The following is a 26,690-nucleotide window of genomic DNA, read 5'->3' on the forward strand; positions in this document are numbered from 1 at the left end:
AAACAGAGAGAAGTAGCCAGTCTCCCACATGCTTTGAGAGAGATCCCCTACAGTGAGAAAGTGAGACCCAAACTGAGAGGCTGAGTATGAGACAAGAATAATCAGGAACCCAGCAAGGAAGTCAGAAGCAAACACTGGCAGCAAGAAAAGCAAGAAGGGAGAGTGTTTTAAAGGGGAAATGTAGTCAGGTGTATATAGCAGGCAGCACAACAGAGGATGCAGTAAGGGGAATTTAGGGAGAATGTTTCGGAGCAGAGGTGGACAGCAAGGGCCGTATCAGTTTGTTGTTTTCATGCCAACTTCTGGCCTTCTGGCCATAACATGTGCACTATCTGATGTTTTAGCTACACTTCTTGATAAGCACATGAATGGCAGTCCAAAGCATAATATAAAATCATGTTGATCAGTGTTGATATAAAAGGCTAATTAGCTCAAATAGCCTGGTTAAAAGATGGAAACAGAGACCTGTATACGCACCGGGACACCGGTACCGGAATTACCCACCCTTGTGTTAGAGAATCTATATCACAGTGGCCAGCCAGCCAAACAGGTTGAAATGGCCAGATATATGTAAATGACTAGTGGGGGGTCAGATTAGCTCATACAGCCTTATTGTTAAGCCTGCCATGATAAGGTGCCTCTGCATCTCTGACTTCTCAGCACAATTCACATAATTTTCTCAATAAATTAACCAATCAATGCCCAGTCAGTACTCAGAAAAGGGGGCTGTATTCATCATTGAATGTGAATTATCTGAGTTTATGGGCAATCAGTCATTGAGAGCATTGAGATATGGCATGCTTTTCCTGAGAACTATAGGCCCATTCATATGTCATGGTGGACATCAAGTCCTGAATAGTAAGCTCTGGAAACTGACAGAAGAATGACAGAATTATCCTGGGAGGATATGAGATATGAAGATATGAGCTATGGACATAGTGTTTTCAGTTTTGAGAATGATTTGGCAGTTTTCATGGAAAAAATGACAGACGGTATGAAAGATAATAAATAACTGCCAAGATTCATGAAAGTGAGAAAGACAAAGAGTTTAGACACTTCCTCTGTGCTAAACAGTGATATGAAAAGAAAAGAAAGGCTCAATGTCATCCATTTAACGGAGATGGAGACAAATAGGACAAAATAGGCAAATACTTAAGGGTCTGGCTGTGCTTGTTAAGACTGAACTCAAGTCCATGTCAGCGTCATAATACAGTATATCCATGTTAAGCAAACATGACTTAGCACAGCACCCATACATTTAATCCAACTGGATAGGCATGCTAACTTCAACTATCCTGTATCTTTGCCCTTGTAAAACAATGACTTTCAGCTATTTCATGATGGAAATGCACATGGTTCCTTGTATGAGCTCAGATTTCCTTTAGCTCCATAAGATCATAGCATTAGGACTGTTCCATTGCCCATTCAGCACAGAGAGTAGTGAGAACTAGTTGGCAGAGAGACAGACAGACAAAGAGATAAGGGAGAGAAAATTGTAAAATTATCTGGTACAGGCACCAGAATCTAAGCGAGAGAGAGAGAGAGAGAGAGAGAGAGAGAGAGAGAGAGAATGGTAAAATTATCTGGTACAAGCACCAGAATCTAAGCGAGAGAGAGAGAGAGAGAGAGAGAGAGAATGGTAAAATTATCTGGTACAAGCACCAGAATCTAAGCAACCGGGTGGGAGGGGGTGTGACTGGTTTTTGGATGATGTATCTGATAAAACTGGAGGAAAAGTCAGAGGAAGGGAGGGAGAGAGGGAGGGAAGGAGACTGAGATAAAGATAGAGAGACAGAGATAGAGTGGCAAACTCAGACTGGGGACGACTGTGGAGAGATTTAATATGGGCACAACTGAATTAGACAGACCAGGGAATATATGCAAGAATATACAAATGCTCATCGAAAAAGGGCATGTCCAAAATGGGAACTCAGATCTCTAATCACACACAAATGTACAGAGCCCAGAATAACTGCCTGTCTGTTGAAATATTGTATTTGCATTGTATTAATTTCCACACGTTTTGCCAGAGAGGTTAGACTGAAGTTCATTAGTGCATTTGAAAGATATTGAAAGAAGTTGTGGAGATTTTTACTGAAGGTCAGAGACATTAAACATTAAGAGGAAGAGAGACAGGGTGACAGATGACAGCAGTGATGATGGTCAGCCTGAGATATTTTAAAACAAGACAAGAGTCTCAAACACTTGTAGACGTAGAACATTGTGTGTTCCCTTGTTACCTATAATACATTGCACTACTGTCACCCTGGTATGTCAGTTGCCTCCCATCCACCAATAGATCTGTCCTGCTTGATCATGTAAAGGAATGAATAATTTTGAGTTTTATCCTGCCATTTAAGAATAATCTCAGACCCTGCTCCTCAAGGGTGCTGGTCGTGTTCACTGCTGCTTAACTGAGACCACTTTTTGGACAAGAGATCCCCTTTCACTACCGGTTCCTGTCAGTTGACACCGAGAATCCCTCAAACCTGCACTGGGGTCGAGGTGATCTACCTCAGGCCATCTACCATTGATGGCAAAAGTAGCAAATTTGGGTGTGAAAAAGAAAGAAGTGGAATATTCCAGTGGCCTGGTTAGGATCACTCTTTGCATGAATACCATCATTTTTTGGTTTCCTACACCAGACAATAAACATATATGCATTCCTGCATGGAACATCATTCTACACATTATTATTATAAAAATATAAATCCATTCAATGTATAGTTTTGATGTTAGGCCAATTAGTATGAGATAGATGCTAAAGTTTTGCCATCCCATTGCCATGGCTACCAAATCAGCACTTGTATGAACTGTTGGCATAGCAACAGAGTGTAGCTATGCAACCAGGCTACCCAGCAACACCAAGAAAAAAAAAAAAAGACCTTTCTCAGACTTGGAGAGGAAAAATAGACTTTTCTGCTATAGTACATGATTTGTGACAAGCGAGAAGAAAACTAAATGCATATATGACAAGAACTGGACAGGCACTGTTCCCAAGCTGTCACAATCTTGCAGTATTTTTGCTTGCGTGAGGAAATAAATTCAGCGGGAGGAACTCACTCAGTGACTCTATGACCAACAAAATGGTCTTCAGGCTGCCAAGGCACATACTTTTGTAAAGTTAAAACAATGCATGGTTGTCGCATGGTCATTTTCCATTTTTCATCTCCAGACCAAAGGTGTCAAGTAAAAATCAGTTAAAAGAAATTCTGATGCAACAAACTTAGTTGGAGACATTTTTCCTTTACATACATATGGACAAATGATTGCTTATAATAATTCAAAAAAACATGTTTTTCATAATATTTACTTTTTCTACTGTATAACTTTGAAAAACTCAATGCAAAAAAACATAATGCATACGTAGTTTTAACTTGAAATGAGTGAAAGGACGAGAATGAAGCAGATTTATACCCCCCGGCCCATCATCTCTTTGCAGGACTTCAGTGACAACTTCAGGGGCTCAACGCAGCCCCTGCTTGATGGCCTGTTTCATCGCATGGAAACTGGCCCTATTACTGTAAATGGCACACTCTCTATAGGAAAATACAGTACCTCTATAAATACACAGCACACATTGTGGTGCATCTAGGCTGGAGCTCCAGGACAGGTGAGAATGAAGTCCACTGAGAGTCTGTGAATAGCTTGACAAATTGTCTCCCCACCTCTGCTTCTCTTTAATTATTCTCCCATTCTCCCTCTCTTCCTCTTCCTCTCTCTCTCTCTCTCTCTCTCTCTCTCTCTCTCAATGATGCAGTCTATTTCCACCCTGTCTCTCTCTCTCTCTTTCTCCTTTGCTCCATTTATTTTGTCCTTTACTCCGTTCCTCAGTGTTTGGGTCCAGGCGCTGCTCCTCGTGAGCTGAAGGATGGGCAGTGATAAACGTCCCAGGGAGGACGTGACGCAGGTGTTCTCAAACAGGAGCTCATAGTCCTGAGCCTGCCAGTGCAAAGCTGGAGCCATCACTCACAGCCCCCCTTTGCAGATTACTTATGTTTGACATGTGCTGTGCCATGGTCCATACCATGATTGTTTTTGAAAATGAGAAAGAAACATGTCATTGATAATGACAATAAGATCTGCACAGCTGTTGGGCCCTTGGGCAAGGCCCTTAACCCTGCATTGCTCCAGGGGAGGGTTGTCTCCTGCTTAGTCTAATCAACTGTATGTCACTCTGGATAAGCGTGTCTGCCAAATGCCATTAATGTAATGCAATGTAATGGATAAATGTAAGGAATAAGCAGCTAAAATGCTTTGTCTTTTTTCTTTACTGTCACTTTCTCTCACTCTTCCTTCTCTAATATTTCTCTTTTCAAGTGCTAAAAATTGGTTTCTACGATGCAATGTTTTATAATATATTACCCTGACCTGTATTTATCATCATCTACAGATATGAATGCGACATATTCCATTTTCATACAGATCATGATCTATCCTATTATACCCTAGTTATGACACCCTTAAATCAATACATCTATGGACAAAATGTAATCAATGACTCAATCAAAGGCAATAACTTGGGAAGATAATAACTTGAAAAGTTAAAGTGAAGGACTGAGTTGCCAGCGTGCGCTTTAAGTCTGTCATTTTAGATGAACAACATGCATGGCATAAGTGATTATTCTGTGTGGTCGTACCAGATTTAATTGATTTTCTATTATAAATGTTGGAAATAACTAAACATGGATGTTTGCCGGCATCTAGTGTTAATACAATATACTGGCACTGATCAGAAGCACCAGGGTCCTATTTTTAGAGTGCCTAAGGCAGTTGGCAAATGTTGATCAAACGACATATGTTGGAATCTGTAGTTCTTAAAATTAGGTTAAAAGCAACACAAGAGTGGCAAGAAGTGGCTGAAGCTCAAGTTTGGAGCAGCTTATGTTGGCGTGTCTGGCTCAACATATAATCTCATTTTTATTGGCATTCAGATGAAAAAGCAGCAATTTAATTTGTGTGGTTCTTTTTACAATTATGTAAAGTATAGAATTTCCGTGGTTCTTGTGATTTCATGTTGTACTTTTTGTTTGGTTGTAAATGTTAATTGCACGTGCCACTTTTTTAACCTGTCCTGCTGACCATCTTTCCAGGCCCCCCTCACAAAAGATGTTTTTAACCTCATGGGTCTTGCCTGGTTAAATAAAGGTTTATAAATACATACCGAGGCACTGTCACAAAGATGCTTTACATGAAAACTAGAAATAGGTCAGTTGGGAACTGCTGAGCCAAAAATAATCCCCCAAAAACTGACAAGTAAGGTAACAACTCAGTGGTTAAACAAATACTGAAACAACGGTAAGGGGTAAAAATAGCTTTCCTGATGGAAGAAGTCTCAGGGGGACCCTGAGGACGGAGCATCGACTCTATGAACCGAGAAGTTAGCATGTCATGTATTTATCAAGCTTTCAGTGCACTGTGTCAGTGGTGTCAGTAGACCTCAATCAGTGAGACGGGAAGATAGGACCAAGAGAGGGTGTCAGTAGATCAAGTTATTAAAATACAGGTTAGAGGTAGGAGAGGAGGAGTTGCAGGAGGAGCACTGGGGAAAAGATCTGGTAAGAGGGAGACACACTTGTTGACAGTTCAAGAGAGAAAAACAAAAGAAGCAAAGCCATAATTAGTGGGATGTGTTCGCTGCTATGGCGAAAGTGTGCAGAAGATCTAGACCTAGCAGCTGCAACAGCACATCTAATGCGTTTAACATTTTTTGGTAATTAAAGTGGTGCTATATTTGGAACCCCAGAATTAAGTATTGACTTGTGATTTGTGTTGAGTTTGTGATGGGGTTACTGCATTTTATTGTTCTGTTAAAAAGTGTAGCGAACAAGCCTGTCATGCACATGATGTGGCACACATGTAAATGCTGTACATAGTAGTAATTTATTACACCATTATGGTACGAGGCCATGAGGTATGTGTAAACTTTAATAAATATACTTCAGTTATGACTAAATAATGTTTTTTGGTCTGATGCATTGTACCTCGCATGGGCCTTTTCACTAGTTTAGTGTTACTGTGTATCTCATTGGTCTTACAGGAACTGTGGGCTGTTTGACAATTAAAAAACATTTTTTGAAGGTCTACTAGTATTGCAGTATTGTACCCCAACATGGCATATTTGCATTTCCCATTGCATTCTCTTAAAATAAATGAATGCACTTCAGTTAACTGCTCACATAAATGCCTCAGTTTTGTTCTGCACTGTTTGTTCTCAATTTGTGTCAGCAAAGTAATTGCAATAAATTTGTCTACATATAATACGAGTGCTCTCCTTTTCCTGAATGCAGAAATATACTGAACATTATGGAAGCAATCTTATATATTTTAAAAATGAACTTAAACCACCATAAAGGAAATAGGTAGAAAAGCAGGGCCACCGTCAGGTTTTGTTACCTACAACCAATCATCAACCATTCCATATTTTGACATTTGTGGCTTGAAAATACATGGTCAGAAACACACCATTTTGAATTTGACAATCGCAGGCAACGACGCCCTTTTTCCTGGTTCTGTTGCACTGTGCAGAAACAATACTGTCCTGTACATAAATGATGGATCCGCCTATATCTCTGCCTCCCTCTCCCTCAGCTGGACTCCCAGATTCTGCTGTTTGTCACGCTCTATTTGATCTGCCCTTTTTCTGACGGACCTAAGTCTCAGCTGACAGCTCCTTCTGGCAGAAAAGACCTTCACATCCCTGTAGCCAGGATCTCTTGTAAGGAACCAACACTGACATAGTTGGTACACTCCTCTTCAGAATACAGCAATATGTATGTGCCCCCTTGACAGAAAGATGTTGTATCTCTTTATCAAAGAGCTTCCCAGATTCAATAGCATGTATCCCCCCATCCAGAGGTCTATGAACCTCCAGTACATATTTTTTCACACTTAATTGCATTAATTAAAAACCCATCAAGACACCAATATTGTCAATGCCCCTAATAAAGAAGTCAGATTTGAAACATAATACAATAGACTGAATCATTTCATTTAAGAAATGAGTCAAAACCATTTTCATTTTTAGGTACCCCATTGATTCGCGTATTTGGAAGACTGCTATTTGTCATCTCTGTAAATTTGACGATGCACTCTGGTAAGCTGTTAGTTCTCCCTTGATTAAGTGTCAATGTTGGTTAATTATTGCTGCACAACTGACAATAGACGTTTATATGAGTCACATGTGGACTGGCTTTGAAAATGTGTCAGTTGCATAAGTTTCGCCTTTGGGATAGAGTAGAGGAGTTTTGTTTGCCTTTAATGTGGGACACAGCAAGTGCCTTTTAAAAGATCAAATTAAGTAGTTTCTATTTTGGAGGGGGAAAATATGAGGTGCAGTATAACAAAGAAACAAAGGCTCTGTGACGCTTTTTGTTTCACAGCAATTCCTTAAAGGAAAGTATACAGATTTCGCCCTTCTCTGCAGTCTACAAACCTTAATGTCAGTGACAATTTTAAAAAGCCACAACTCGTCCTATAACTACAGCCACACCTGGTTGTGCAATAGCAGTCACACCTGGTCATATAACTACAGCCAAAGCTGGTCCTGTATCTACAGCCACACCTGGTCCTATAACTACAGGTACAGCTCTGTCCTGTAACTACAGCCAAAGCTGGTCCTGTAACTACAGTCACTCCTGGTCCTATAACTACAGCCAACGCTGGTCCTATAACTACAGCCACACCTGGTCATATAACTACAGCCAAAGCTGGTCCTATAACTACAGGTACAGCTGGTCCTGTTTTAACTGTTGCTACTGTTAGCCCTGTGCTGTAGTCTACTTACTACCATTGCTGTCTCTCCTCAGGTTTATGTGTTGTATTCTGCCTTGAGAAAGGACCTCCATGTTGTTGAAGATGTAATTGTCAATACACTACACTGCATGCAATTATACTTTTCTTAGGTAGCCGAGATGCACTACACACACACTTTTATATCTAGACTTGGCATATTCATGATTCCACTGATCACTTGGCATCTCTATTCTGTAATTAACGTCATTCTGAAAAATATAACCACCCACCTCCTAGCAACAATAAAAGTGCAATGTGCTGGTATTTTTAAATGATAGCTGTATATTAATATTAAAATGTTGCACTGGTATGTTATGTGCTACTGCAAAACTTTAAACTTTAGGTAAACTTATATACAATTAGTTATAACATCATTTTAAAAATCTACTGCTTAAATGAGAATGTCACTGCATATTTTAACAATCAATAGTTATTTACACTGAAATCGAAAGAAACAGTGTATATTTTTAGTAAATAAAACAACAGTAAGTAATACATTTTGCCATTCAGAACATGCATTAAGTTGGCCATTGCATTATATTTCACTTCAAGCTCAATGCATTTAATGCAGAGATGAGCCAAGACAAACCAGTGGCTAAACTGAGCATGGAAAGATAGAAATCTGGAACATGGATAGCCATAAAGCTGCAATATAATGTCATGTAATGTATAAAGTATTAAGCTCAAAACAGAGGACAAAAAAGTAACAAAACACAGAATTGGGACATATTAACATACAGAGAGAGAGAGAGAGAGAGAGAGAGAGAGAGAGAGGGAGACAGAGAGAGAGAGAGAGAGAGAGAGAGAGAGAGAGAGAGAGAGAGAGAGAAAAACTGTACTGTTGTCCCCTTTTTTACAGAATGTCTCTCCTGCGGCAATGTATCATGTCAGAGCAGCTGGGGACAGCCTTTTTTTGGCTGAGATATTGTGAAGGCTGAGATGGAGACGAACAGGCCACCGTTTCCTGTGATAGGGATTCACCAGTGGCAGAGAGGGGACAGGTGTGGGAATGACCTTGTTCTGGGTCTTTTATTTTGATTGAGTGAAACTGAGACTTTCTATAGTATGTGAATGGAGCTTGTAAGCTCTGGAGCTGACGTTATTCATGTAGTACAATCACATTAATTCTGAATTACTTTTTCACTGAGAAGTCCAGAATTGGATATTAATCAACACAGGTTAAAAAAAGAAACTAAATCAATAGTTCAATAGTCCCAGTTATGCCACATTAACGTCATTAAGCCTGTTTGAAAACAAGTGCTAATATTGCATATTTTGAGAACCAGTTTCTGATACTCACATGATTTTCAGTGTTTAGCACACAGAGCTACATGTCTTCTTGTTAGTAAATAGTAGTAAAATGGCTGTGTTGCCCCCTGGGCAACGTTTGCGGAGACAGCTTTCTTTCAGAGGGCCCTTTGCAGCACTGACAGCCAAGTCAAAATTTCTTCTGCTCCATGACGTACTGTCAGACCATGCTATCGGGAGCTTTTCGGTTGGACGATAGTAGCTGGTCTTATGACAACAACAAGCACGTTTAAACCAATCGAGAACGCAGCTCGGCTGTAAGTGTTCGTAAATTGCGTCATTGGCGGAGGATCAAACGTGGTTCACGTCGCATTAGTTGCAAATGTGGAAATGGATTCTGCAAAGTTTCGGAATTGTAATTGTTTTCTTTCCAATGTGACCCGTTTATGAAAACTTAAAGACCGTCGTCGCTGCACTAGATCTTTATGTTGTTCTGAAAAGCAGTATTGGATAAGACAGACGGGCGAAGATGGATGGTTGCGAATATTTAATGTCAGCAGAAAACATGGATCCGACGTTGTCAGAACTTGGACAGGAGTTTACACTGGGTGACATTGATGGTGAGAGATTCCGTCTGCATGTCCGTCAGTTTGCAGCTGCAGTCCTGTGCTGTCAAGTGTAGCCTACTGTAGAGGTTTTGACATAGGCTAGCTAGCTGCTTTCGGTTTGTTGACGTTAGCTAGCTAGCAACAGTTCATGGTACACTAGTAGTTGCATTTATCTGGTGGCCAAGTTTCCCCCACTAGGACTAAACCGATATCGAGTTGTAACGTTCTGTGGTTCAGAAAAAGTGTGGTGGTAAGCGTGGTTGTACTACTACAGCTGTGCCGGATAGTACAAAATGTAACTTAATATAAAAGTATGCCAAGAAGCTACATACGCACAGTAGCCTACATAGCGTGTCAGTGGGTTAATTGAATCTATGAAACTAACTGTAGCCATCCCTATCACACCAACCAAATCCTGCTCCGAAACCTTGAGCTGCAGACACTGGAGTGTGTGTCAGTAATAAATCCAATAACGTTGCTGAACTCCGCACATGACCGACCTTGGAATTAACTTAATTGACTCACTATAAATAAAGGTCCCCAAGACGACCAGTAGGGCTGTGTTCTACAATATGACAGCCTTTTCGTTTCTCTCTGATTAAGAGTTTAAGGCTGCAATAAATATCGTATGGTACAGATTGATTGTGGCTTTGCCCTGTTGAAATGTGCGTGAGTTCAAGGCTGTCGTTGTTAACATCAGCACTGTGGTACTGATATTTTCTTTATCTTTCTGACCTGAAGTGAAACTGTGTCAGTCTGCTATAGATGTATGCTATGTTGTAATCCACAGTACCAAATTCTAAAATGTCCAAAGCCTCATCATAACACATCATAGTCAGATTTCTTCAGTCTGTGCCTTTGTTGATAATTATTATTAAGGTTCAAACACTGGAACAGGTTTTTCATACACTTAGTGACCACTTTATTAGGTATCTATTAGACTTATTTTTCACTTATTGGTCTTCTGCAGCTGTAGCACATCCACATCAAGGTTCAAGGTTTTCAGAGATGATCTTCTGCATACCATTGTTATAATGTGTGATCATTTGAGTTACAGTCCAGTCCTGTCAGCTTCAAGTAGTCTGACTCTTTACCTCTCTTATTAACAACGTGTTTCAGCCCACAGAACTGCCGCTCACTGAATGCTTTTTCTTTTTTGCACCATTCTCTGTAAACTCCAGAGATTGTTTTGTATGAAAATCCCAGAAGATCAGCAGTTTCTGAGATTCTCAAACCACCCTGTATAGCACCAACAATCATTCCATGATCAAAGCCACTTATATCACATTCAAATGTTTGGTCTGAAAACAACTTGAGCATGCTTGCATGCTTTTATGCATTGAGTTGCTGGCACATGACTGGCTGATTCGATATTTGCATTAACCAGCTGCAATACATAATAAAGTATCAAGCTGGTGTACAGGTCTACTTAATAAAGTGGCCACTGAGTGTATGTATATACAGTATCCATTATATGTACTGAAAAATATTTCATGAAAAAACATTCTGAGAACTAGTTTTGATTAACACTTCAAGCAGTTACTGTCAATGAGTCAAAGATTGCAAAAAAAAGATACTTTCCTCACTTGGCTAGTCATGTTTCCCTGTCCCTGTTTATTGACAGAAATACTCCAGTTTGTCACCAACCAAGTAGATGACCTTCCTGACCACTCTGAAGACCAAAATGCCCTGGGTTGTGTCCAAGGCAGCAGGCCTGGAGCCCTTCAACAAATCCCTCAGACCCCACCAACACCACAAACCTCCAGTGCTGCAGTATTCAAAACCAGCCTCCCTGTACACACCTCCCACACTGTCCCCATCACCACCACTCTGGCTCAAGTGTTCTCTGCTCAGCCCCAAACCCGCACCCCACCCCTGCTCCAGCCAAAGCCCCAGCCAGTACCACAAATCCAGCTGCAGCAGGCCCAGGTCCAAACTCAAGCCCTGACCATTAACTCTCCATCCCCACCTGGCCATGCCCAGCCTCACGGTCTCTCAGTGCAAACTCTGGCACAGAGGGTGCTGTTCACACCTGGTCTGGCCAGTGGCTCCCAGTCTCATTTCATCCAGAACTCCCTCATCTGCCACCAGAACCCCATGTCTGGTTTCCAAGGTGAGACATGGATCTGTTATGAATATACAGTGGTGTGAAAAAGTGTTTGCCCCCTTCCTGATTTCTTATTTTTTTGCATGTTTGTCACACTTAAATGTTTCAGATCATCAAACAAATTTTAATATTAGACAACACAAGTAAACACAAAATGCAGTTTTTAAATGAAGGTTTTTATTATTAAGGGAGAAAAAAAATCCAAATCTACATGGCCCTGTGTGAAAAAGTGATTGCCCCCCCTGTTAAAACATAAAACTGTGGTTTATCAAACCTGAGTTCAATTTCTCTAGCCACACCCAGGCCTGATTACTGCCACACCTGTTCTCAATCAAGAAATCACTTAAATAGGATCTGCCTGACAAAGTGAAGTAGACCAAATGATCCTCAAAAGCTAGACATCATGCCGAGATCTAAAGATATTCAGGAACAAATGAGAAAGAAAGTAATTGAGATCTATCAGTCTGGAAAAGGTTATAAAGCCATTTCTAAAGCTTTGGGACTCCAGCGAACCACAGTGAGAGCCATTATCCACAAATGGCGAAAACATGAAACAGTGGTGAACCTTCCCAGGAGTGGCCGGCCGACCAAAATTACCCCAAGAGCGCAGCGACGACTCATCCAAGAGGTCACAAAAGACCCCACAACAACATCCAAAGAACTGCAGGCCTCACTTGCCTCAGTTAAGGTCAGTGTTCATGACTCCACCATAAGAAAGAGACTGGGCAAAAATGGCCTCCAAGACGAAAACCACTGCTGAGCAAAAAGAACATTAAGGCTCGTCTCAATTTTGCCAGAAAGCATCTTGATGTTCCCCAAGACTTTTGGGAAAATACTCTGTGGTCTGACGAGACAAAAGTTGAACTTTTTGGAAGGTGTGTGTCCCATTACATCTGGCGTAAAAGTAACATCGCATTTCAGAAAAAATATCATACCAACCGTAAAATATGGTGGTGGTAGTGTGATGGTCTGGGGCTGTTTTGCTGCTTCAGGACCTGGAAGACTTGCTGTGATAAATGGAACCATGAATTCTGCTGTCTACCAAAAAATCCTGAAGGAGAATGTCCGGCCATCTGTTCGTGACCTCAAGCTGAAACGAACTTGGGTTCTGTAGCAGGACAATGATCCAAAACACACCAGCAAGTCCACCTGAATGGCTGAAGAAAAACAAAATGAAGACTTTGGAGTTGCCTAGTCAAAGTCCTGACCTGAATCCTATTGAGATGCTGTGGCATCACCTAAAAAGGCGGTTCATGCTCGAAAACCCTCCAATGTGGCTGAATTACAACAATTCTGCAAAGATGAGTGGGCCAAAATTCCTCCACAGCGCTGTAAGAGACTCATTGCAAGTTATTGCAAACGCTTGATTGCAGTTGTTGCTGCTAAGGGTGGCCCAACCAGTTATTAGGTTTAGGGGGCAATCACTTTTTCACACAGGGCCATGTAGGTTTTTTCTCCCTTAATAATAAAAACCTTCATTTAAAAACTGCATTTTGTGTTTACTTGTGTTGTCTTTGACTAATATTTAAATTTGTTTGATCTGAAACATTTAAGTGTGACAAACATGCAAGAAATAAGAAATCAGGAAGGAAATGAAATCTTCCTTTCACACCACTGTATCTATGATAGGTAGCTACAAATGTATGTAAAAAAAAACATTTTTTTTGATAGATAGATACATGTCTTTTGATAGATGTGTGCTTTTCTGTGTTTTTTTAAATCAACAATAATAATGTTTTAGTGAAATTTAGATCAAGGTTATTGTCAGTGCACCACTCCGCAAGACTAGCAACTTCCTTTCTGTACATTTTATTGTGAATGACTTGCTGTGCAAGAGAGAAGAGAGTGCATTTTATATATATTAAAAGAAATACGCTCACAAAATGTGTACAACCATAAGGAACTATGATTTCCTAGACAGGGATTAACCCTAGTCTTGGACTAAAACATTTTCCCAATGGATATATATGAAAATGAAAACTTAGTCTTGGCCTAAGCTCAATCCTTGTCTGGGAACCCAGCCCTATATTTTACTGGATATTCTTATCATCTGGTTGGATTGTATGGAAAATGCCTTGTCTTGTATGTTTTTCAGTCTTCCAACCACAAATGCAGAACATTATGACCTCACAGCATGTCCAGCCAATGGCATTTCAGCATCAGAGCGTCCTGACCCAATCGGGCCAGGCCATCCAGACGCTGGCCACAGCCCAACCTGCAGTGCAGGCCATGTCACAGCAAGTGCAACAGGTCCCTGACAGTTTTGCATCCTGAAATCTTTCTATGATGCAACACTGTTGCAATGCCCATTTGCTGAATATTTCCTCAGATTGGACACAGTGTGCCAAGTCAAGAAAAGGCAAAATTATTTGACAGGTCTTGAGCCCGAGAGGCTCTGTAACAGAGACTACATTTGGGGTCAGTTTCACTGACACAGATTAGGCCTAGTCCTAGACTAAATTCATGTTAGAATTGAGATAAACAAAACTCAATTTAGTCCAGGACTAAGATTACTCTATGATTATAAAACTGGCCTATAGAGTTTGACCTTAGTCTTATTTGTTGTGGTTGATGGCCCCCTACAGTGTTGACTACAATAAATTTAGAGTACTTGGAACATTGTTTGATGAAGCCAACAACCGCCAGTGACACCAACTTAAGTTTCAATACAAAACCCCTTTTAACCTGTCTTCATCTGGCATAATCGAGTTATTGTGTACGCAGCAAAAAGCATGCTGTGCATTAGCCCTGTACATTGATGGAGCTGATGGTAATTGATCTGTCTTACTCTCTGTGCTGCACAGATTCTGATACACCAGCCCCAGATGATAACGACAGAATCCCTGGTGCTGACCACTCTGAAACCCACTGTGACGCAGGTTCTGTCCAGCATACACAACTCGACTGGTATTACCGGCCTGACAACCCCCATCCAGACTTCTGCCCTGCAAGTTCCAGTATGACGTTCTCTCTTTCTCCGCACCTCAAACCGAGTCTGTAGAGACTACAGTCTTGATTCTTGCCTAGAGTGTGTTCCCATTGTGTTCTCATCCATCGCCTTCTTGGTGATATCATTCTTTTATATTCCTGTGACTAACACCGATTTTCTCCAGTTCTGTAAGTCACTCTGGGTAACCTCTGATGAGTTATTGTAATGTTATGTAATGGCCTTAGAGCTTCTCGATTCTCCTTTCAGATTATGGCCTGGAGTCAATCAACAGGCCTTTACTTTTATGTCACAGTAAAGGTAGAGTGTTCATTGAATCCAGGCCTCGGTCTATGCCTTTGCTTTATGTGTTCGATAAAGAAATGTCTCTCTACCCCTCCCATCTCATGCCCACCCTTTCCATCCTGCCAGACCCTATTGGGTGGCAATGTTCTAACCACCATGCCGGTGTTGGTGGGGGGCGGAGACAAGGTGCCAGTCAACCAGCTATCTCCCGGGACATTCCTGAGGGGGAGCATGGACTACTTTGGACAGGAGCAGGGGGCGGGGATAGGGGTGGGGTTTGGGCTGGAGGGAGAGGCAGTGATGAACGAAGGAGAGAAGAGGTCCACTCACAACGTCATCGAGAAGAGGTACCGCTCATCCATCAATGACAAGATCATGGAGCTGAGAGACCTGGTCATGGGCAGCGATACCAAGGCAAGCTGGGACAGAGAAGAATGACCTTACTAGAGCAGAGGCATTTGAGTAATGTGAAATTGGGGGTAACTTAATAATAGCATGGACCACATTATGGTCATGAGGCCTATGTGAATGGGCTTGTGTGAGGAGTTTAGAGAGAAGAAATCTTTTTGGTATTATCCAGCTGTAGTTTTTGGAGTTGAAGAGGTTTCTTTTGCCTCTGCTGACACCCTGTGTCTCCATCACCGTGCAGATGCAGAAGTCAGGGGTTCTGCGGAAGGCCATTGACTACATCAAGTACATGCAGCAGGTCAACCAGAGGCTGCGGCAGGAGAACCTGGCCCTCAAGGTGGCCGGCCAGAAGGGCCGTGAGTTTACCTGCTTTTATTTCTGCTTACTATGTCCCAAAACAGGCTCTAGTCAGTGCAAAATACACTTCAGGAGCAAGACATTAACAGAAAATAAGCAATTCAGACCCTTTGTGTTTTACAAACAAACTGCATCCATAAATTGTACCATTATCTGTTTCATGGGTGTGTACAAGCGCAGTTCACAGCTGGTTCTGTGTTCACTGGTTAGGCTTCTGTCCCTCTGTCTGTGTCTGTGTGTCTGTCTGCAGGAGTGGAGGCAAACAGCACGGCGACATCCCCTCCTGCCTGCATTTCAGGCTCCAACTCACCACAGAAGGTCCCCCACTGTACAAACTCAGAGTCAGAGAGACCCCTGCTGGCCCAAGAGCAGGTTAGACACCATCCCTTCACACCTTCAGTTATATACAATAGATGCATTTCTTTGGTCAGAATATAGACACACATACCTACTGTATATAGTTGCACGCTATGCTAACTGAAGGTCCTAAGATTTAGCAGCGGCTGAATGGCTTAGTTGTTCACTTAACTGGGGTCATGATTGCTCAAAGCTGTAGTTCCTTCTCTCTCTGCTACCCTCTTCGATTTCTACTTCATGTTTATAAAATTCTCTTGACACACTCTCTGTATCTCTCTCTGTCTCCGTCTCTGTCTCTGTCTCTTTGTATCTATCTCTCTCACACTCACTGTTTCTGTATCTCTCTCACTCCCTCTCTCTACCTTAACATGTAGGTGTGGTGGGTAGATTTGTTGGTGAGTGAAATGTTCAAAAGTCAAAGTCTCTCCCTCACTGTTTCTCTCTCGTTCTGTTTCCCTCTTGCAGGTGAGGAGTGAGCCGGACTCTGAGGGAGTGATGGACCGCTCGCGTCTCCTCCTCTGTGTCCTCACCTTCCTCTGTCTCTCGCTGAACCCCCTCCCCTCGCTCCTGGGGTCTCGAGCCCAGGCCGGGCCCAGCTGGGACTCGGTAGAGCCTGGACACAGAGCCTCCAGAACCATGTTCGGCCTACCCGGCCAATCCCAGAACTACGGTGAGCTGCAGGGGCTGGGGTCTTTGTACACATGTTGATCTAAGCAGAGCATCTTACTGAAAATACACTCCTTTCATCCGTGGTCGAAGGTATTAGTTTTAGGTTATGGTATTTGTATGGTGTTATGTTTTTCTTAGGGTTAGTTATGGATGTTATCTGTATATATTAAAGATTTACAATTTGGTTATTGGTATAGTTTAAACTTGAATTACAGCTCAAGTGATGTTGCATATACTGTATATTCGCTGGTCTGGCAATGACGATTAAGTCGAAGAAGTAAGTCTTAATATGTACCTAATAAAATGCTCACTAAATGTAGACTTCAGTAATATTCTCTTGCGTTGGAAGTCCCTCTGGATAAGAATGGGATGTGATGTGATGCAAACACAGTCCTTCCTGTGTGTAGATGTGAGTGTGGTGCGATTACAGTGGCAGGTGTGCAGTCTGACTCTGCTCTCCAGTGCTCTAGCAGGCTGGCTGAGTGCGGTATGATTACGGTGGTGTGTGTCCTGGCTGAGTGTGGTTTTATTACGGTGGTGTGTGTGCTGGCTGAGTGTGGTTTTATTACGGTGGGGTGTGTGCTGGCTGAGTGTGGTTTTATTACGGTGGGGTGTGTGCTGGCTGAGTGTGGTGTGATGCGGGCTGACCCTGCTCTCTCATGCACTGTAGCAGGCTGGGTGTGGTGTGATTACAGTGGTGTGTGTGGTGTGATTATGGTGGCGTGTGGCGTGTGCGGACTGACCCTGCTCTCTCCTGCAGCAGGCTGAGTGTGTTGTATGGTCGGTATTTTTAGTTGGCTAGGTAAGCAGTGTTTGGATAGTTAACTTTGGTCACTTTGGCTCTGTTTGTTTGTTTCTTTGTTCTCAAAAAAAAGAAAAAGAAAAAAAAAAGGCCCTCGTCCTTATCTTTGTTGTACAGGTAGCAGTTGAAATTGTACTTCCCTCTAGGGTCTTTCAGCGAACTTATCCCTGGTTATGGGTATGCACTTTGTTGTACGTCGCTCTGGCGTCTGCCAAATGCCAATAATGTAATGTAATGTCTGACCCTGCTCTCTCCTGCTGTAGCAGGCTGAGTGTGGTGTGATTACAGTGGTGTGTGTGGTGTGATTATGGTGGCATGTGGCGTGTGTGTGGTCTGACCCTGCTCTCTCGTGCTGCAGCGGGCTGGCTGTGGGTGCTGCTGCCCTGGGTGACTGCGTGGGCGCTGAGCTGTGCTGGGGCAGTGTGGGGCTGCCTCCGGGTCCTGTGCCTCTGGGAGCCCGTCACCCCGCTCCACTCGCCCAAATCCGTCTGCTTCTGGAGACACTACAAGCAGGCAGACCTCCAGCTCCACAGGGTGAGCACACAGCTGTCATACTGCACCCAGCTTGTTATTTATCCTCTTTTTCTCAGGGTGGTGGCAGATCACTTGACTTTTTCCTTGTGAGGCCTTTTCCCTGTGTATTGTATTCTCTTGTATTTGATTGATTGCCGTATCCCGGGAAACCTATGTAACCATAGCTAAGGCAGTGCGATTTACAAATAGAAACGAATTAATTAACACCTGTACTGCCAATTACCTAGAATGCAACAGTCATTTTCCACACTGAAACACAAATCCTAAGGGTAACAAGAGGGAAATTCAGTGCAAATCAGCTCCATCTGTTGTGTATTTATTTATTTATTAATATCATATTTGTCTCTCTCGCTCTCTCACTGCCCCCCCTCTCCACCCCCCTTCTCTCTCTCTCTCTCTTTCTCTCTCATTCTCTCTCTTTCTCTCTCATTCTCTCTCTCTGTCCTGCAGGGTGACTATGCAGCTGCAGCTGCCAGTCTGCAGTCCTGCATCTCTGACCTGTCCAGAGAGCTCCCAGCCTCCTCTTTTGATCTAGCTTGCTCCCTCTCCTGGAATGTGATCCGCTACTGCCTGTACTGGCCCGCCCCACTGCGCTGGCTGGGTGTGCAGATTGCAGGGGGGCACAAGGGGGAGGAGTCTCAAACCAGTTGCCGTGACGCTTCTCTAGCCTATCACAGGCTCAGCCAGCTACAGCTTACAGGTGTGTTCACTGGTTATTTCAGTTTAATAAGTGGTTGGGTAAATGCTTGTAATCTGAGCACTTATATTGTACACTCTCAGAAATAAAGTGACAGTGGATCCTTTTTGTTCTTCTAGGATCAAATTTCCCAAATGTACCCTGAAAGTAGAGTAATGTTCTCTTTGGATATGTTTTTCCAAGCACAATTCTATCAATGTACCTATGGGGTACCGCCCCAGCGACAAACATTTGTACCTTTTCAGCCACTTCCTGTGCATTTATTTCTGAGAGTGTGAGTGCAAGAGGGTGGGTTCTCTGAGGTTGATGTAGTCCTCATTACAGTGTTGTGCAGTTCTGACTCCTGTGTGGCTGTGTGTTTAGGGCACCTGCCCCAGTGCAGCAGTCTGTGGGCTCTGTCCCTGTCTCTCAGCGCGGTGAACCTGAGTGAGAGCGCCCGGGGGAAGGTGACCCCGGCGCAGAGGGCTGAGATCTACGTGACGGCGGCCATCGCTCTGCGCTCCACGCTGGGCCCCCGGCCCTCCTGCCTGCCTGTGAGCTCATTACTGCCGCTGCTCTTACACAGGGACACACACTCCTGCTCTGCCACACTTACGGCCCGCTTACAGCCCATTTAAACTCAGTGGAGTGTCGCTCCTCTGAAATCTCTTGACAGGGCGGCCTGTAGTGTAGTGGTTAAGGTAAATGACTGGGACACCCAAGGTCGGTGGTTCTAATCCCGGTGTAGCCACAATAAGATCCGCACAGCCCTTAACCCTGCTCTGCTCCAGCGGAGGATTGTCTCCTGCTTAGCCTAATGAACTGTATGTCGCTCTGGATAAGAGCGTCTGCCAAATGCCAATAATGTAATGTAATGTAATCTCAGAACATTCACGAACCTTCTATTGTCACCCGATGTAGATAGTAGCAAAAAGTACAGTATAAACGTACTCCAGTCTCCCAGAGTATACATTCACCGCATGTTATTAGTTGCAGCAATGCTAAACTGGCCTTTACTTTATTTTGTCTCTCTCTCAATCTTTCTTCATCTCTGTATCTATCTCTCACTTTCTCTCTCTCTCAGGGTTACCTGTTGAGCTGTGTGGAGAGTATGGCCTTTCCTTCTTCAGACACCGCACTGCTCCCTGATTGGCTGCAGTGGCTATTTACACCATTGGGAAAACAGTTCTTCATGAGTTGCGATTGGTCTGTGAAACTCAGTAGCCGAGAGGGGGTGTACACTTCTCAGAGAGACCCAGGTGCTCAATTAATGCAAGACATGTGAATATGTCCTGTTTGACATGTTGTCTACTAAGCATAAAACTTTATCTTGATGATTAACAACAGGACTGATCATCCATTTTGACTGCTGATAACAAACAGACAGATTTGAGCCTTTGTAACTTTGTTGCTGCTTTTGTAGTTTACTGAAGAACTGGGATCATCAAATTGCATTCCTCAAGGAATTGCATTCCTGCTGGATTTCCACCCTCCCTTTACCTGGGAGTCAGGTGTGAAGATAGTCTGGCCGATCAATAGCACTAATTGTTCAGTTAATTACCTGGGAGAAAAGAAAACCAGGGCTGGATTTGGATTTGAGGGCCATGCTTGATTATTGCTCCAGTAGAGAATACACAGCTCTTTGGCTGTAGTTTAGGGGTGCAGAACTCTGGACCTGACAGCTCTATAAACTATGCTGGTTCACTCCTACTCACTACTTGAGTACAGGAGTGAACATCCATAACTAGATACACCTGCAGTCTGTGGCTGTAGCTAGCGCTTATGCAACCGTCAGGCCAAGAAGTGATTCGGCAAATTAAATAAGTGCAGAAGTTGGCATAAAAACCAGAATAAATGGATCGGCTGTTGTTCTGCTGTATTCCTGCTGTATTCGGGTGATGTCCGTCTGTCTGTCCTCAGCCGACCCCATTGCCCAGCTGCACGGCTGCTTCTGTGAGAGGCTGCTGGAGAGAGCTGTGCACACGCTCATCCAGCCTGCGACCAGCGCGGCTCCGGAGAGCAGCCGAGAGAACTGCAGGTATAACACCGTGTTCATACACTCAACCCCCTCTCACCACAGTGTTCATACACTCAACCCCCTCTCACCACAGTGTTCATACACTCAACCCCCTCTCACAGTGCAGTGTTAATACACTCAACCCCCTCTCACAGTGCAGTGTTAATACACTCAACCCCCTCTCACCACACAGTGTTAATACACTCAACCCCCTCTCACAGTGCAGTGTTAATACACTCAACCCCCTCTCACCACACAGTGTTAATACACTCAACCCCCTCTCACAGTGCAGTGTTCATACACTCAACCCCCTCTCACCACACAGTGTTCATACACTCAACCCCTTCTCACCACACAGTGTTCATACACTCAACCCCCTCTCACAGTGCAGTGTTCATACACTCAACCCCCTCTCACCACACAGTGTTCATACACTCAACCCCTTCTCACCACACAGTGTTAATACACTCAACCCCCTCTCACAGTGCAGTGTTAATACACTCAACCCCCTCTCACCGCACAGTGTTAATACACTCAGTCCCCTCTCACTGAGTCCTGTCTGTCCATAGGGAGTTTGTGGGAGCCATGGAGTATCTCCAGCTGTTGAGCAGCTGCACAGAAGAATCCCTCTGCCCCTCTAGCCCTGTCCCTCCCCCGCCCAGTCATAGCTCTGCTACAGGTACTGTACAGTTACCCTCCGATCGCATCTCTCAGCCAGTCTCAGTCTGTGTGCTACTACTGGCCGTTTGGCTGACCTCTTTAGTACGTACTTATTAGACTTCTTTTTTGGGGGATTTGGATTTATTGGTCTTCTGCTGGTGTAGCCTATCCACTTCAAGCTTCGATGTGCTCTTCTGCATACCACTGTACTGTCACCTTCTTGTCAGCTTGAACCAGTCTGCCAATTCTACTCTGACCTTTCTCATTAACAAGGCGTATTCCCCCTCAGAATTGCTGCACACTGTTTGTCTTTTGTTTTTTGCACCATTTTCTGTACTGTAAACTGTAAACTCTAAATAACACCATATTCTGAGATACGTAAAACACCCCTTCTGGCACCAACAATCATTACAAAGTCAAAGTCAGGAGACCACATTTCTTCCACATCCTGATGTTTGGTCTGAACAACAAATTACCCTCTTGACTATGTCTGCATGCTTTTAAGCATTGAGTTGCTGCCACATGCTTGGCTGGTGTACAGGTCAACCTAATAAAGTGGTCACTGAGTGTATTTTTGCAATGCAACCATGTAGCCTACTGTGAACAGTGTCTTGCACTTTCCCTAGCTAGAGTAGGCTGTAAGTATTTAGTAAAAGGCATACATCTTTCTTGAACACAATATTTACATGTACACATCTATCGCTCCGCTTGTTCCGCTCAGTTGGGGACCCTGTGTGCCGGTGGTGGGCGTTGGTCCTGAAGGCAGCTGTCCATTGGCTGCAGGGTGATGATGCAGCAGTGAGGTCATTGCTGGCTGAGGTGCAGCTCATGCCCAAAACCCTGCATGTACTAAAGTTAGTATTACTGCATGCGTCGTGTATGTTGCTTCAGTTGTGTAGGTTAGCACTGCTGGTGCTAATCTCTGTGCTTATTCTGTTCCGGCTGTGCTGCAGTCACCCTTTGCCCAAAGCTGTGAGGCAGCTGTGCAGGGCGGTGGAACTGAGCCTGGCCCCGCTGAAGGGGGAGGGGGCTCTGGGGTGCCTGTCCCAGTGCGACCGGGCCAGCGGACACCTGCGGGCCAGCATCTCTGTGAGCCACGTGCAGTCTGGGAGCTGGCTGAACAAGGTGGACATCTAACACTGCTGTAATGCTACACTGCACAGGCTCAGCGTGGCCCCTGGACATGCTGTACTAAACGCGTTCCTAGTACTAACTTCATACTGACACGCGTTACATTCACTCTTTTAGCAGATTCTCTTATCCTATAAAGTGTGCACACACACACACACACACACATACACACTCAGACATGCACAAACAAAAAGAACACATGCACGCACAAACACAGGCGTGCACTCACAAACACGCACATGCACGCACGCACCCTGAATGACCTTGTGGTTACTGTCAAAGGCTTGATCCCCGTGTCCTGTGAGAGAGTTTGTGCATGTGCTTCCCACACACTGTGACAATGCCAGTCAGCACTGTGCGTTGCTTTGGATTGGCAGCTGCAGGGCACCAACTGCCGCCTTCCTCACCCACAAAACCCTCACTCACAGTTCCTCCCGAGCACCTCACTCTGCCGATAAACACACACGGCTCCCCACGGACACGCAGCTAACTTCACAGTCACTGATGTAAACCCACTGAACAGCACATCATCTTCACATACTCCCATACTCCCCCCCCCATCTCTTTACCCAAGGGGGTGGAGCTCCTGGTGTGTGACCTCCTGCTGACCCTGAGGACCATTCTGTGGCAGCGAGGGGGCGGCCCCATTGGTGAGCCTGGCCCTGCCTCCGGTGCCCAATTGGCTGGATTTCAGGCTGACCTCAGCTCTCTGCGCAGACTGGGGCTGTGTCACAGGCAGGCCCAGCATAAGGTGCTGTATGAACACTCCCTCGCTGCAGTGAAATTAGCACTAGCATGAGCACTAGCATTACACCAGTAATTATAATAATCTGTACAGTGTAATTGTATGGAATTCATAATGTTTGGCTAATTGTAGGCTACAATTGGCCGTGGACTGACAGGGATGGGGTGGGTTTGAGTCGCTGCGGATGACTCAAGAAGCGGAGCCAGTTACGAATTTGAGATTCAAAGGTCAAAGATTTATGAGATATACATAATGTACCTTCATTTTCCATTAGAGCTAGCTAGTCAGCACACAGGTACTTCATGTTGTATTAATGTGAACACTATCATTTTGCTCTGCTGGTAATAAAAAAATCAGTCTTGGTATTATCAACCAGTCAACTTGCTCCCCCTCCCCCAGGTGTTCCTGCACGAGACGACGGTGAGGCTGATGGCGGGGGCCAGCCCCACCCGCACCCAGCGTCTGCTGGAGCACAGTCTGAGACGCCGTGGACACCACCCCAACGAGACTACAGGTGACCCCCATCACAGGGCTTACACTAACCAAACAACATCTGTGAAAGAGTGACTGATCACTGTGCCGGGGAAAAAGATCTTCCAAAAACACACTCTCTCAGTGATATCAGTAACAGGGCTGCAAATCACTATGCGTGCAGAACAGAAGTCTTTTGCTGCATCCTGTGCTGTGGGCGGTCTGTAGCGGTGGTTAAGATAAATGACTGGGACCCGCAAGGTCGGCGGTTCGATTCCCGGTGTAGTCACAATAAGATCCGCACAGCCGTTGGGCCCTTGAGCAAGGCCCTTAACCCTGCATTGCTCCTGGGGGGGATTGTCTCCTGCTTAGTCTAATCAACCGTATGTCGCTCTGGATAAGAGCGTCTGCCAAATGCCAATAATGTAATGTAATGGTAACGTCTCCAGTAGATGCCTGCAGTAGAGTCAACTCACCTCTCTTTTTCATTGTCCCCAAACCCATTTCCCTGCTCTCCACTTCCACCCCTCTCTTATCCCATCCTTTCTTCTGTGCCCGGCCTCCAGGGGGGGACTGTGTGCCGGGGGAGAGGGAGCGGGCCCACGCCATCCTGCTGGCCTGCCGCCACCTGCCCCTGCCCCTGCTGACGCCCCCGGGGCACCGCGCGCGGCTGCTGGCCGAGGCCCGGCGCACGCTGGAGCGCGTGGGGGACCGGCGCTCCGTGCAGGACTGCCAGCAGGTCCTCCTGAGACTGAGCGGGGGAGCCACCATCGCTGCCTCCTGACTGAGCACACACACACACACACACTCTCACTCTCTCACACACACACACACACACACTCTCACTCTCTCACACACACACACACACACACACACACACACTCACACTCTCACTCTCTCACACACACACACACACACACACACGCTCTCACTCTCTCACACACACACACTCACACTCTCACTCTCTCACACACACACACACACACGCTCTCACTCACACACACACACACACACACACACTCTCACTCTCTCACACACACACACACACACACACACACACACACACACACACACACACACACACACACTCACACGCTCACACTCTCACACACACACACACACTCTCACTCTCACTCTCACTCTCTCACACACACACACACACACACACACTCTCTCACACACACACACACAAACACGCTCACACATACACACTCACGCTCTCACTCTCTCACACACAAACACGCTCACATACACACTCCCGCTCTCTCACACACACACACACTCTCTCACACACACACATGCACACACACACACACACACACACACACTCTCACTCTCACCCACACACACACACACAAACATACTCACACACACACTCTCACTCTCTCACACACACACTCTCACTCTCTCACACACACACACACACAAACACGCTCACACATACACACTCACGCTCTCACACACATACACACACACACTCACACTCACACTCTCTCACACACACACACACACTCACACTCACACTCACACACACAAACACAGACACACACACACACGCACTTGCACACACACATGTACACACTCTACGGAGTGTATGGAGGCAGCTCAGATACAGGCATACACAGTGCATGGGTTCAAGGAAAGCCTCTCTCCCTCCATGTTGCAGTAAAACAGAGAAGTCAGAGGTCCAGCCTACGCAGGTCCAAATCTACAACAGTTTATTCCACATTTACCGACAGAGACAACGCAAAATTGCACACTTGGTTACGTATGAGTTAGTCTAAATCTGTACCAGCTAAACCGCCCGCCAGTCTTATGATTATTTCAGTGGATCGTAATGAGTCGGGCATCTGCAGGTATTAATGACGTCTTCATCCTCCCTCAGTCCTGTGTGAATATTTCAATATCAGAAATAAGTGAGCTGTTCTGACTAAAAAAAGCATGGCTAATTTTACTCTACAGTACTTTGTGCTGCGTGCAACTGAGCTGATTGTTTTCAGAAGGGAGTGTATTTACAGATGCCTGGGAAAACATTCAGTCTTTACAGTCTGTACATCTTACATACACAAACTAAGAAATGGCTTCTACTCTACACACCAGAGCAGTTATGTTGTTGAGCCTTGATCATTAACCATTTCACATACACATACACACTACTATGCAGACGGCTTAAAATGCCATTTATTGTATCTGCGTGAAACATAACCAAAATGTATTATTGTCTGTGCTTTATTGCAATTGTGTATCCAGGGCTGTAGATATAGTAGGAGCTGACTTGAGAAACGAGTTGCACTGAACATTTAGCAAAGTGTGCTGAAAACCTGAATAAGCATTTATTCACTCACTGAACTGTTACACCCAGAGAAACTCAGCACAGTGTATGCGACTGTATGGAAATGCTAATGAGAACAACTGAAATATTTGAAACTTGAAAATTTTAATATTTTATAGATGTGTTATGCCAAATAACAAGCCTTCTCCATCTAAAACAGAAGACATGAGTAAACGCAAATAATTTGATGCCACAGATCGAATATTGAGCCAAATAGCGAAGTGTATGTCACGTCATGGTCACGGTTTGCAAAGTAGCAGTATACAATGAACATAATTCCCAAAATTGCTGTAAAATGACTGTTATCAGACTGTTATATGCATTACATTGGTCTGCATTGATCATCAGAGGTCATGCAGTCAGGAAGTATGGGACATGTAAATATGTACGAATGAATGAGCTTTACGAATCTTTTCATGTAACCCGTCATTGCTGTTGTCTGTATCAAGGGAACATTTTCCCAGGTCTAATTTCTTTGTTTGGTAACTTATTTGTCTTTTTATTCTGTATGATTAAAAAAGATATGGGCATGTAGTTTTTAT

At 44.3% G+C, this 26,690-nt stretch overlaps 1 protein-coding gene across 1 annotated transcript; it reads left to right on the top strand.

The window, feature by feature from the left end:
• The first annotated feature begins 9,398 nt into the window (after positions 1–9,398).
• Positions 9,399–24,634, top strand: LOC133121581 (sterol regulatory element-binding protein 2-like). Its single transcript, XM_061230859.1, has 19 exons — positions 9,399–9,662; positions 11,275–11,763; positions 13,853–14,007; positions 14,562–14,714; positions 15,116–15,403; positions 15,639–15,753; positions 16,005–16,126; positions 16,577–16,781; positions 17,941–18,116; positions 18,567–18,816; positions 19,177–19,346; positions 19,877–20,051; positions 20,713–20,830; positions 21,379–21,488; positions 22,191–22,323; positions 22,423–22,594; positions 23,175–23,351; positions 23,745–23,859; positions 24,383–24,634. Exons 1-19 carry the CDS (start codon positions 9,572–9,574, stop codon positions 24,598–24,600), a joined length of 3,432 nt encoding a protein of 1,143 aa, XP_061086843.1. The 5' UTR covers positions 9,399–9,571; the 3' UTR covers positions 24,601–24,634.
• The last annotated feature ends 2,056 nt before the right edge of the window (positions 24,635–26,690 follow it).

Source organism: Conger conger, chromosome 2 (assembly GCF_963514075.1).
Source record: "Conger conger chromosome 2, fConCon1.1, whole genome shotgun sequence".
Lineage (NCBI taxonomy): Eukaryota > Metazoa > Chordata > Actinopteri > Anguilliformes > Congridae > Conger > Conger conger.

Coding starts and splice junctions, on each gene's coding strand:
- LOC133121581 (XM_061230859.1), top strand. CDS start 9,572: ATGGATGGTTGCGAATATTTAATGTCAGCAGAAAACATGGATCCGACG. Junction 15,404..15,638: donor TCATGGGCAGCGATACCAAG/GCAAGCTGGGAC, acceptor ATCACCGTGCAG/ATGCAGAAGTCAGGGGTTCT. Junction 23,860..24,382: donor CCACCCCAACGAGACTACAG/GTGACCCCCATC, acceptor CCCGGCCTCCAG/GGGGGGACTGTGTGCCGGGG.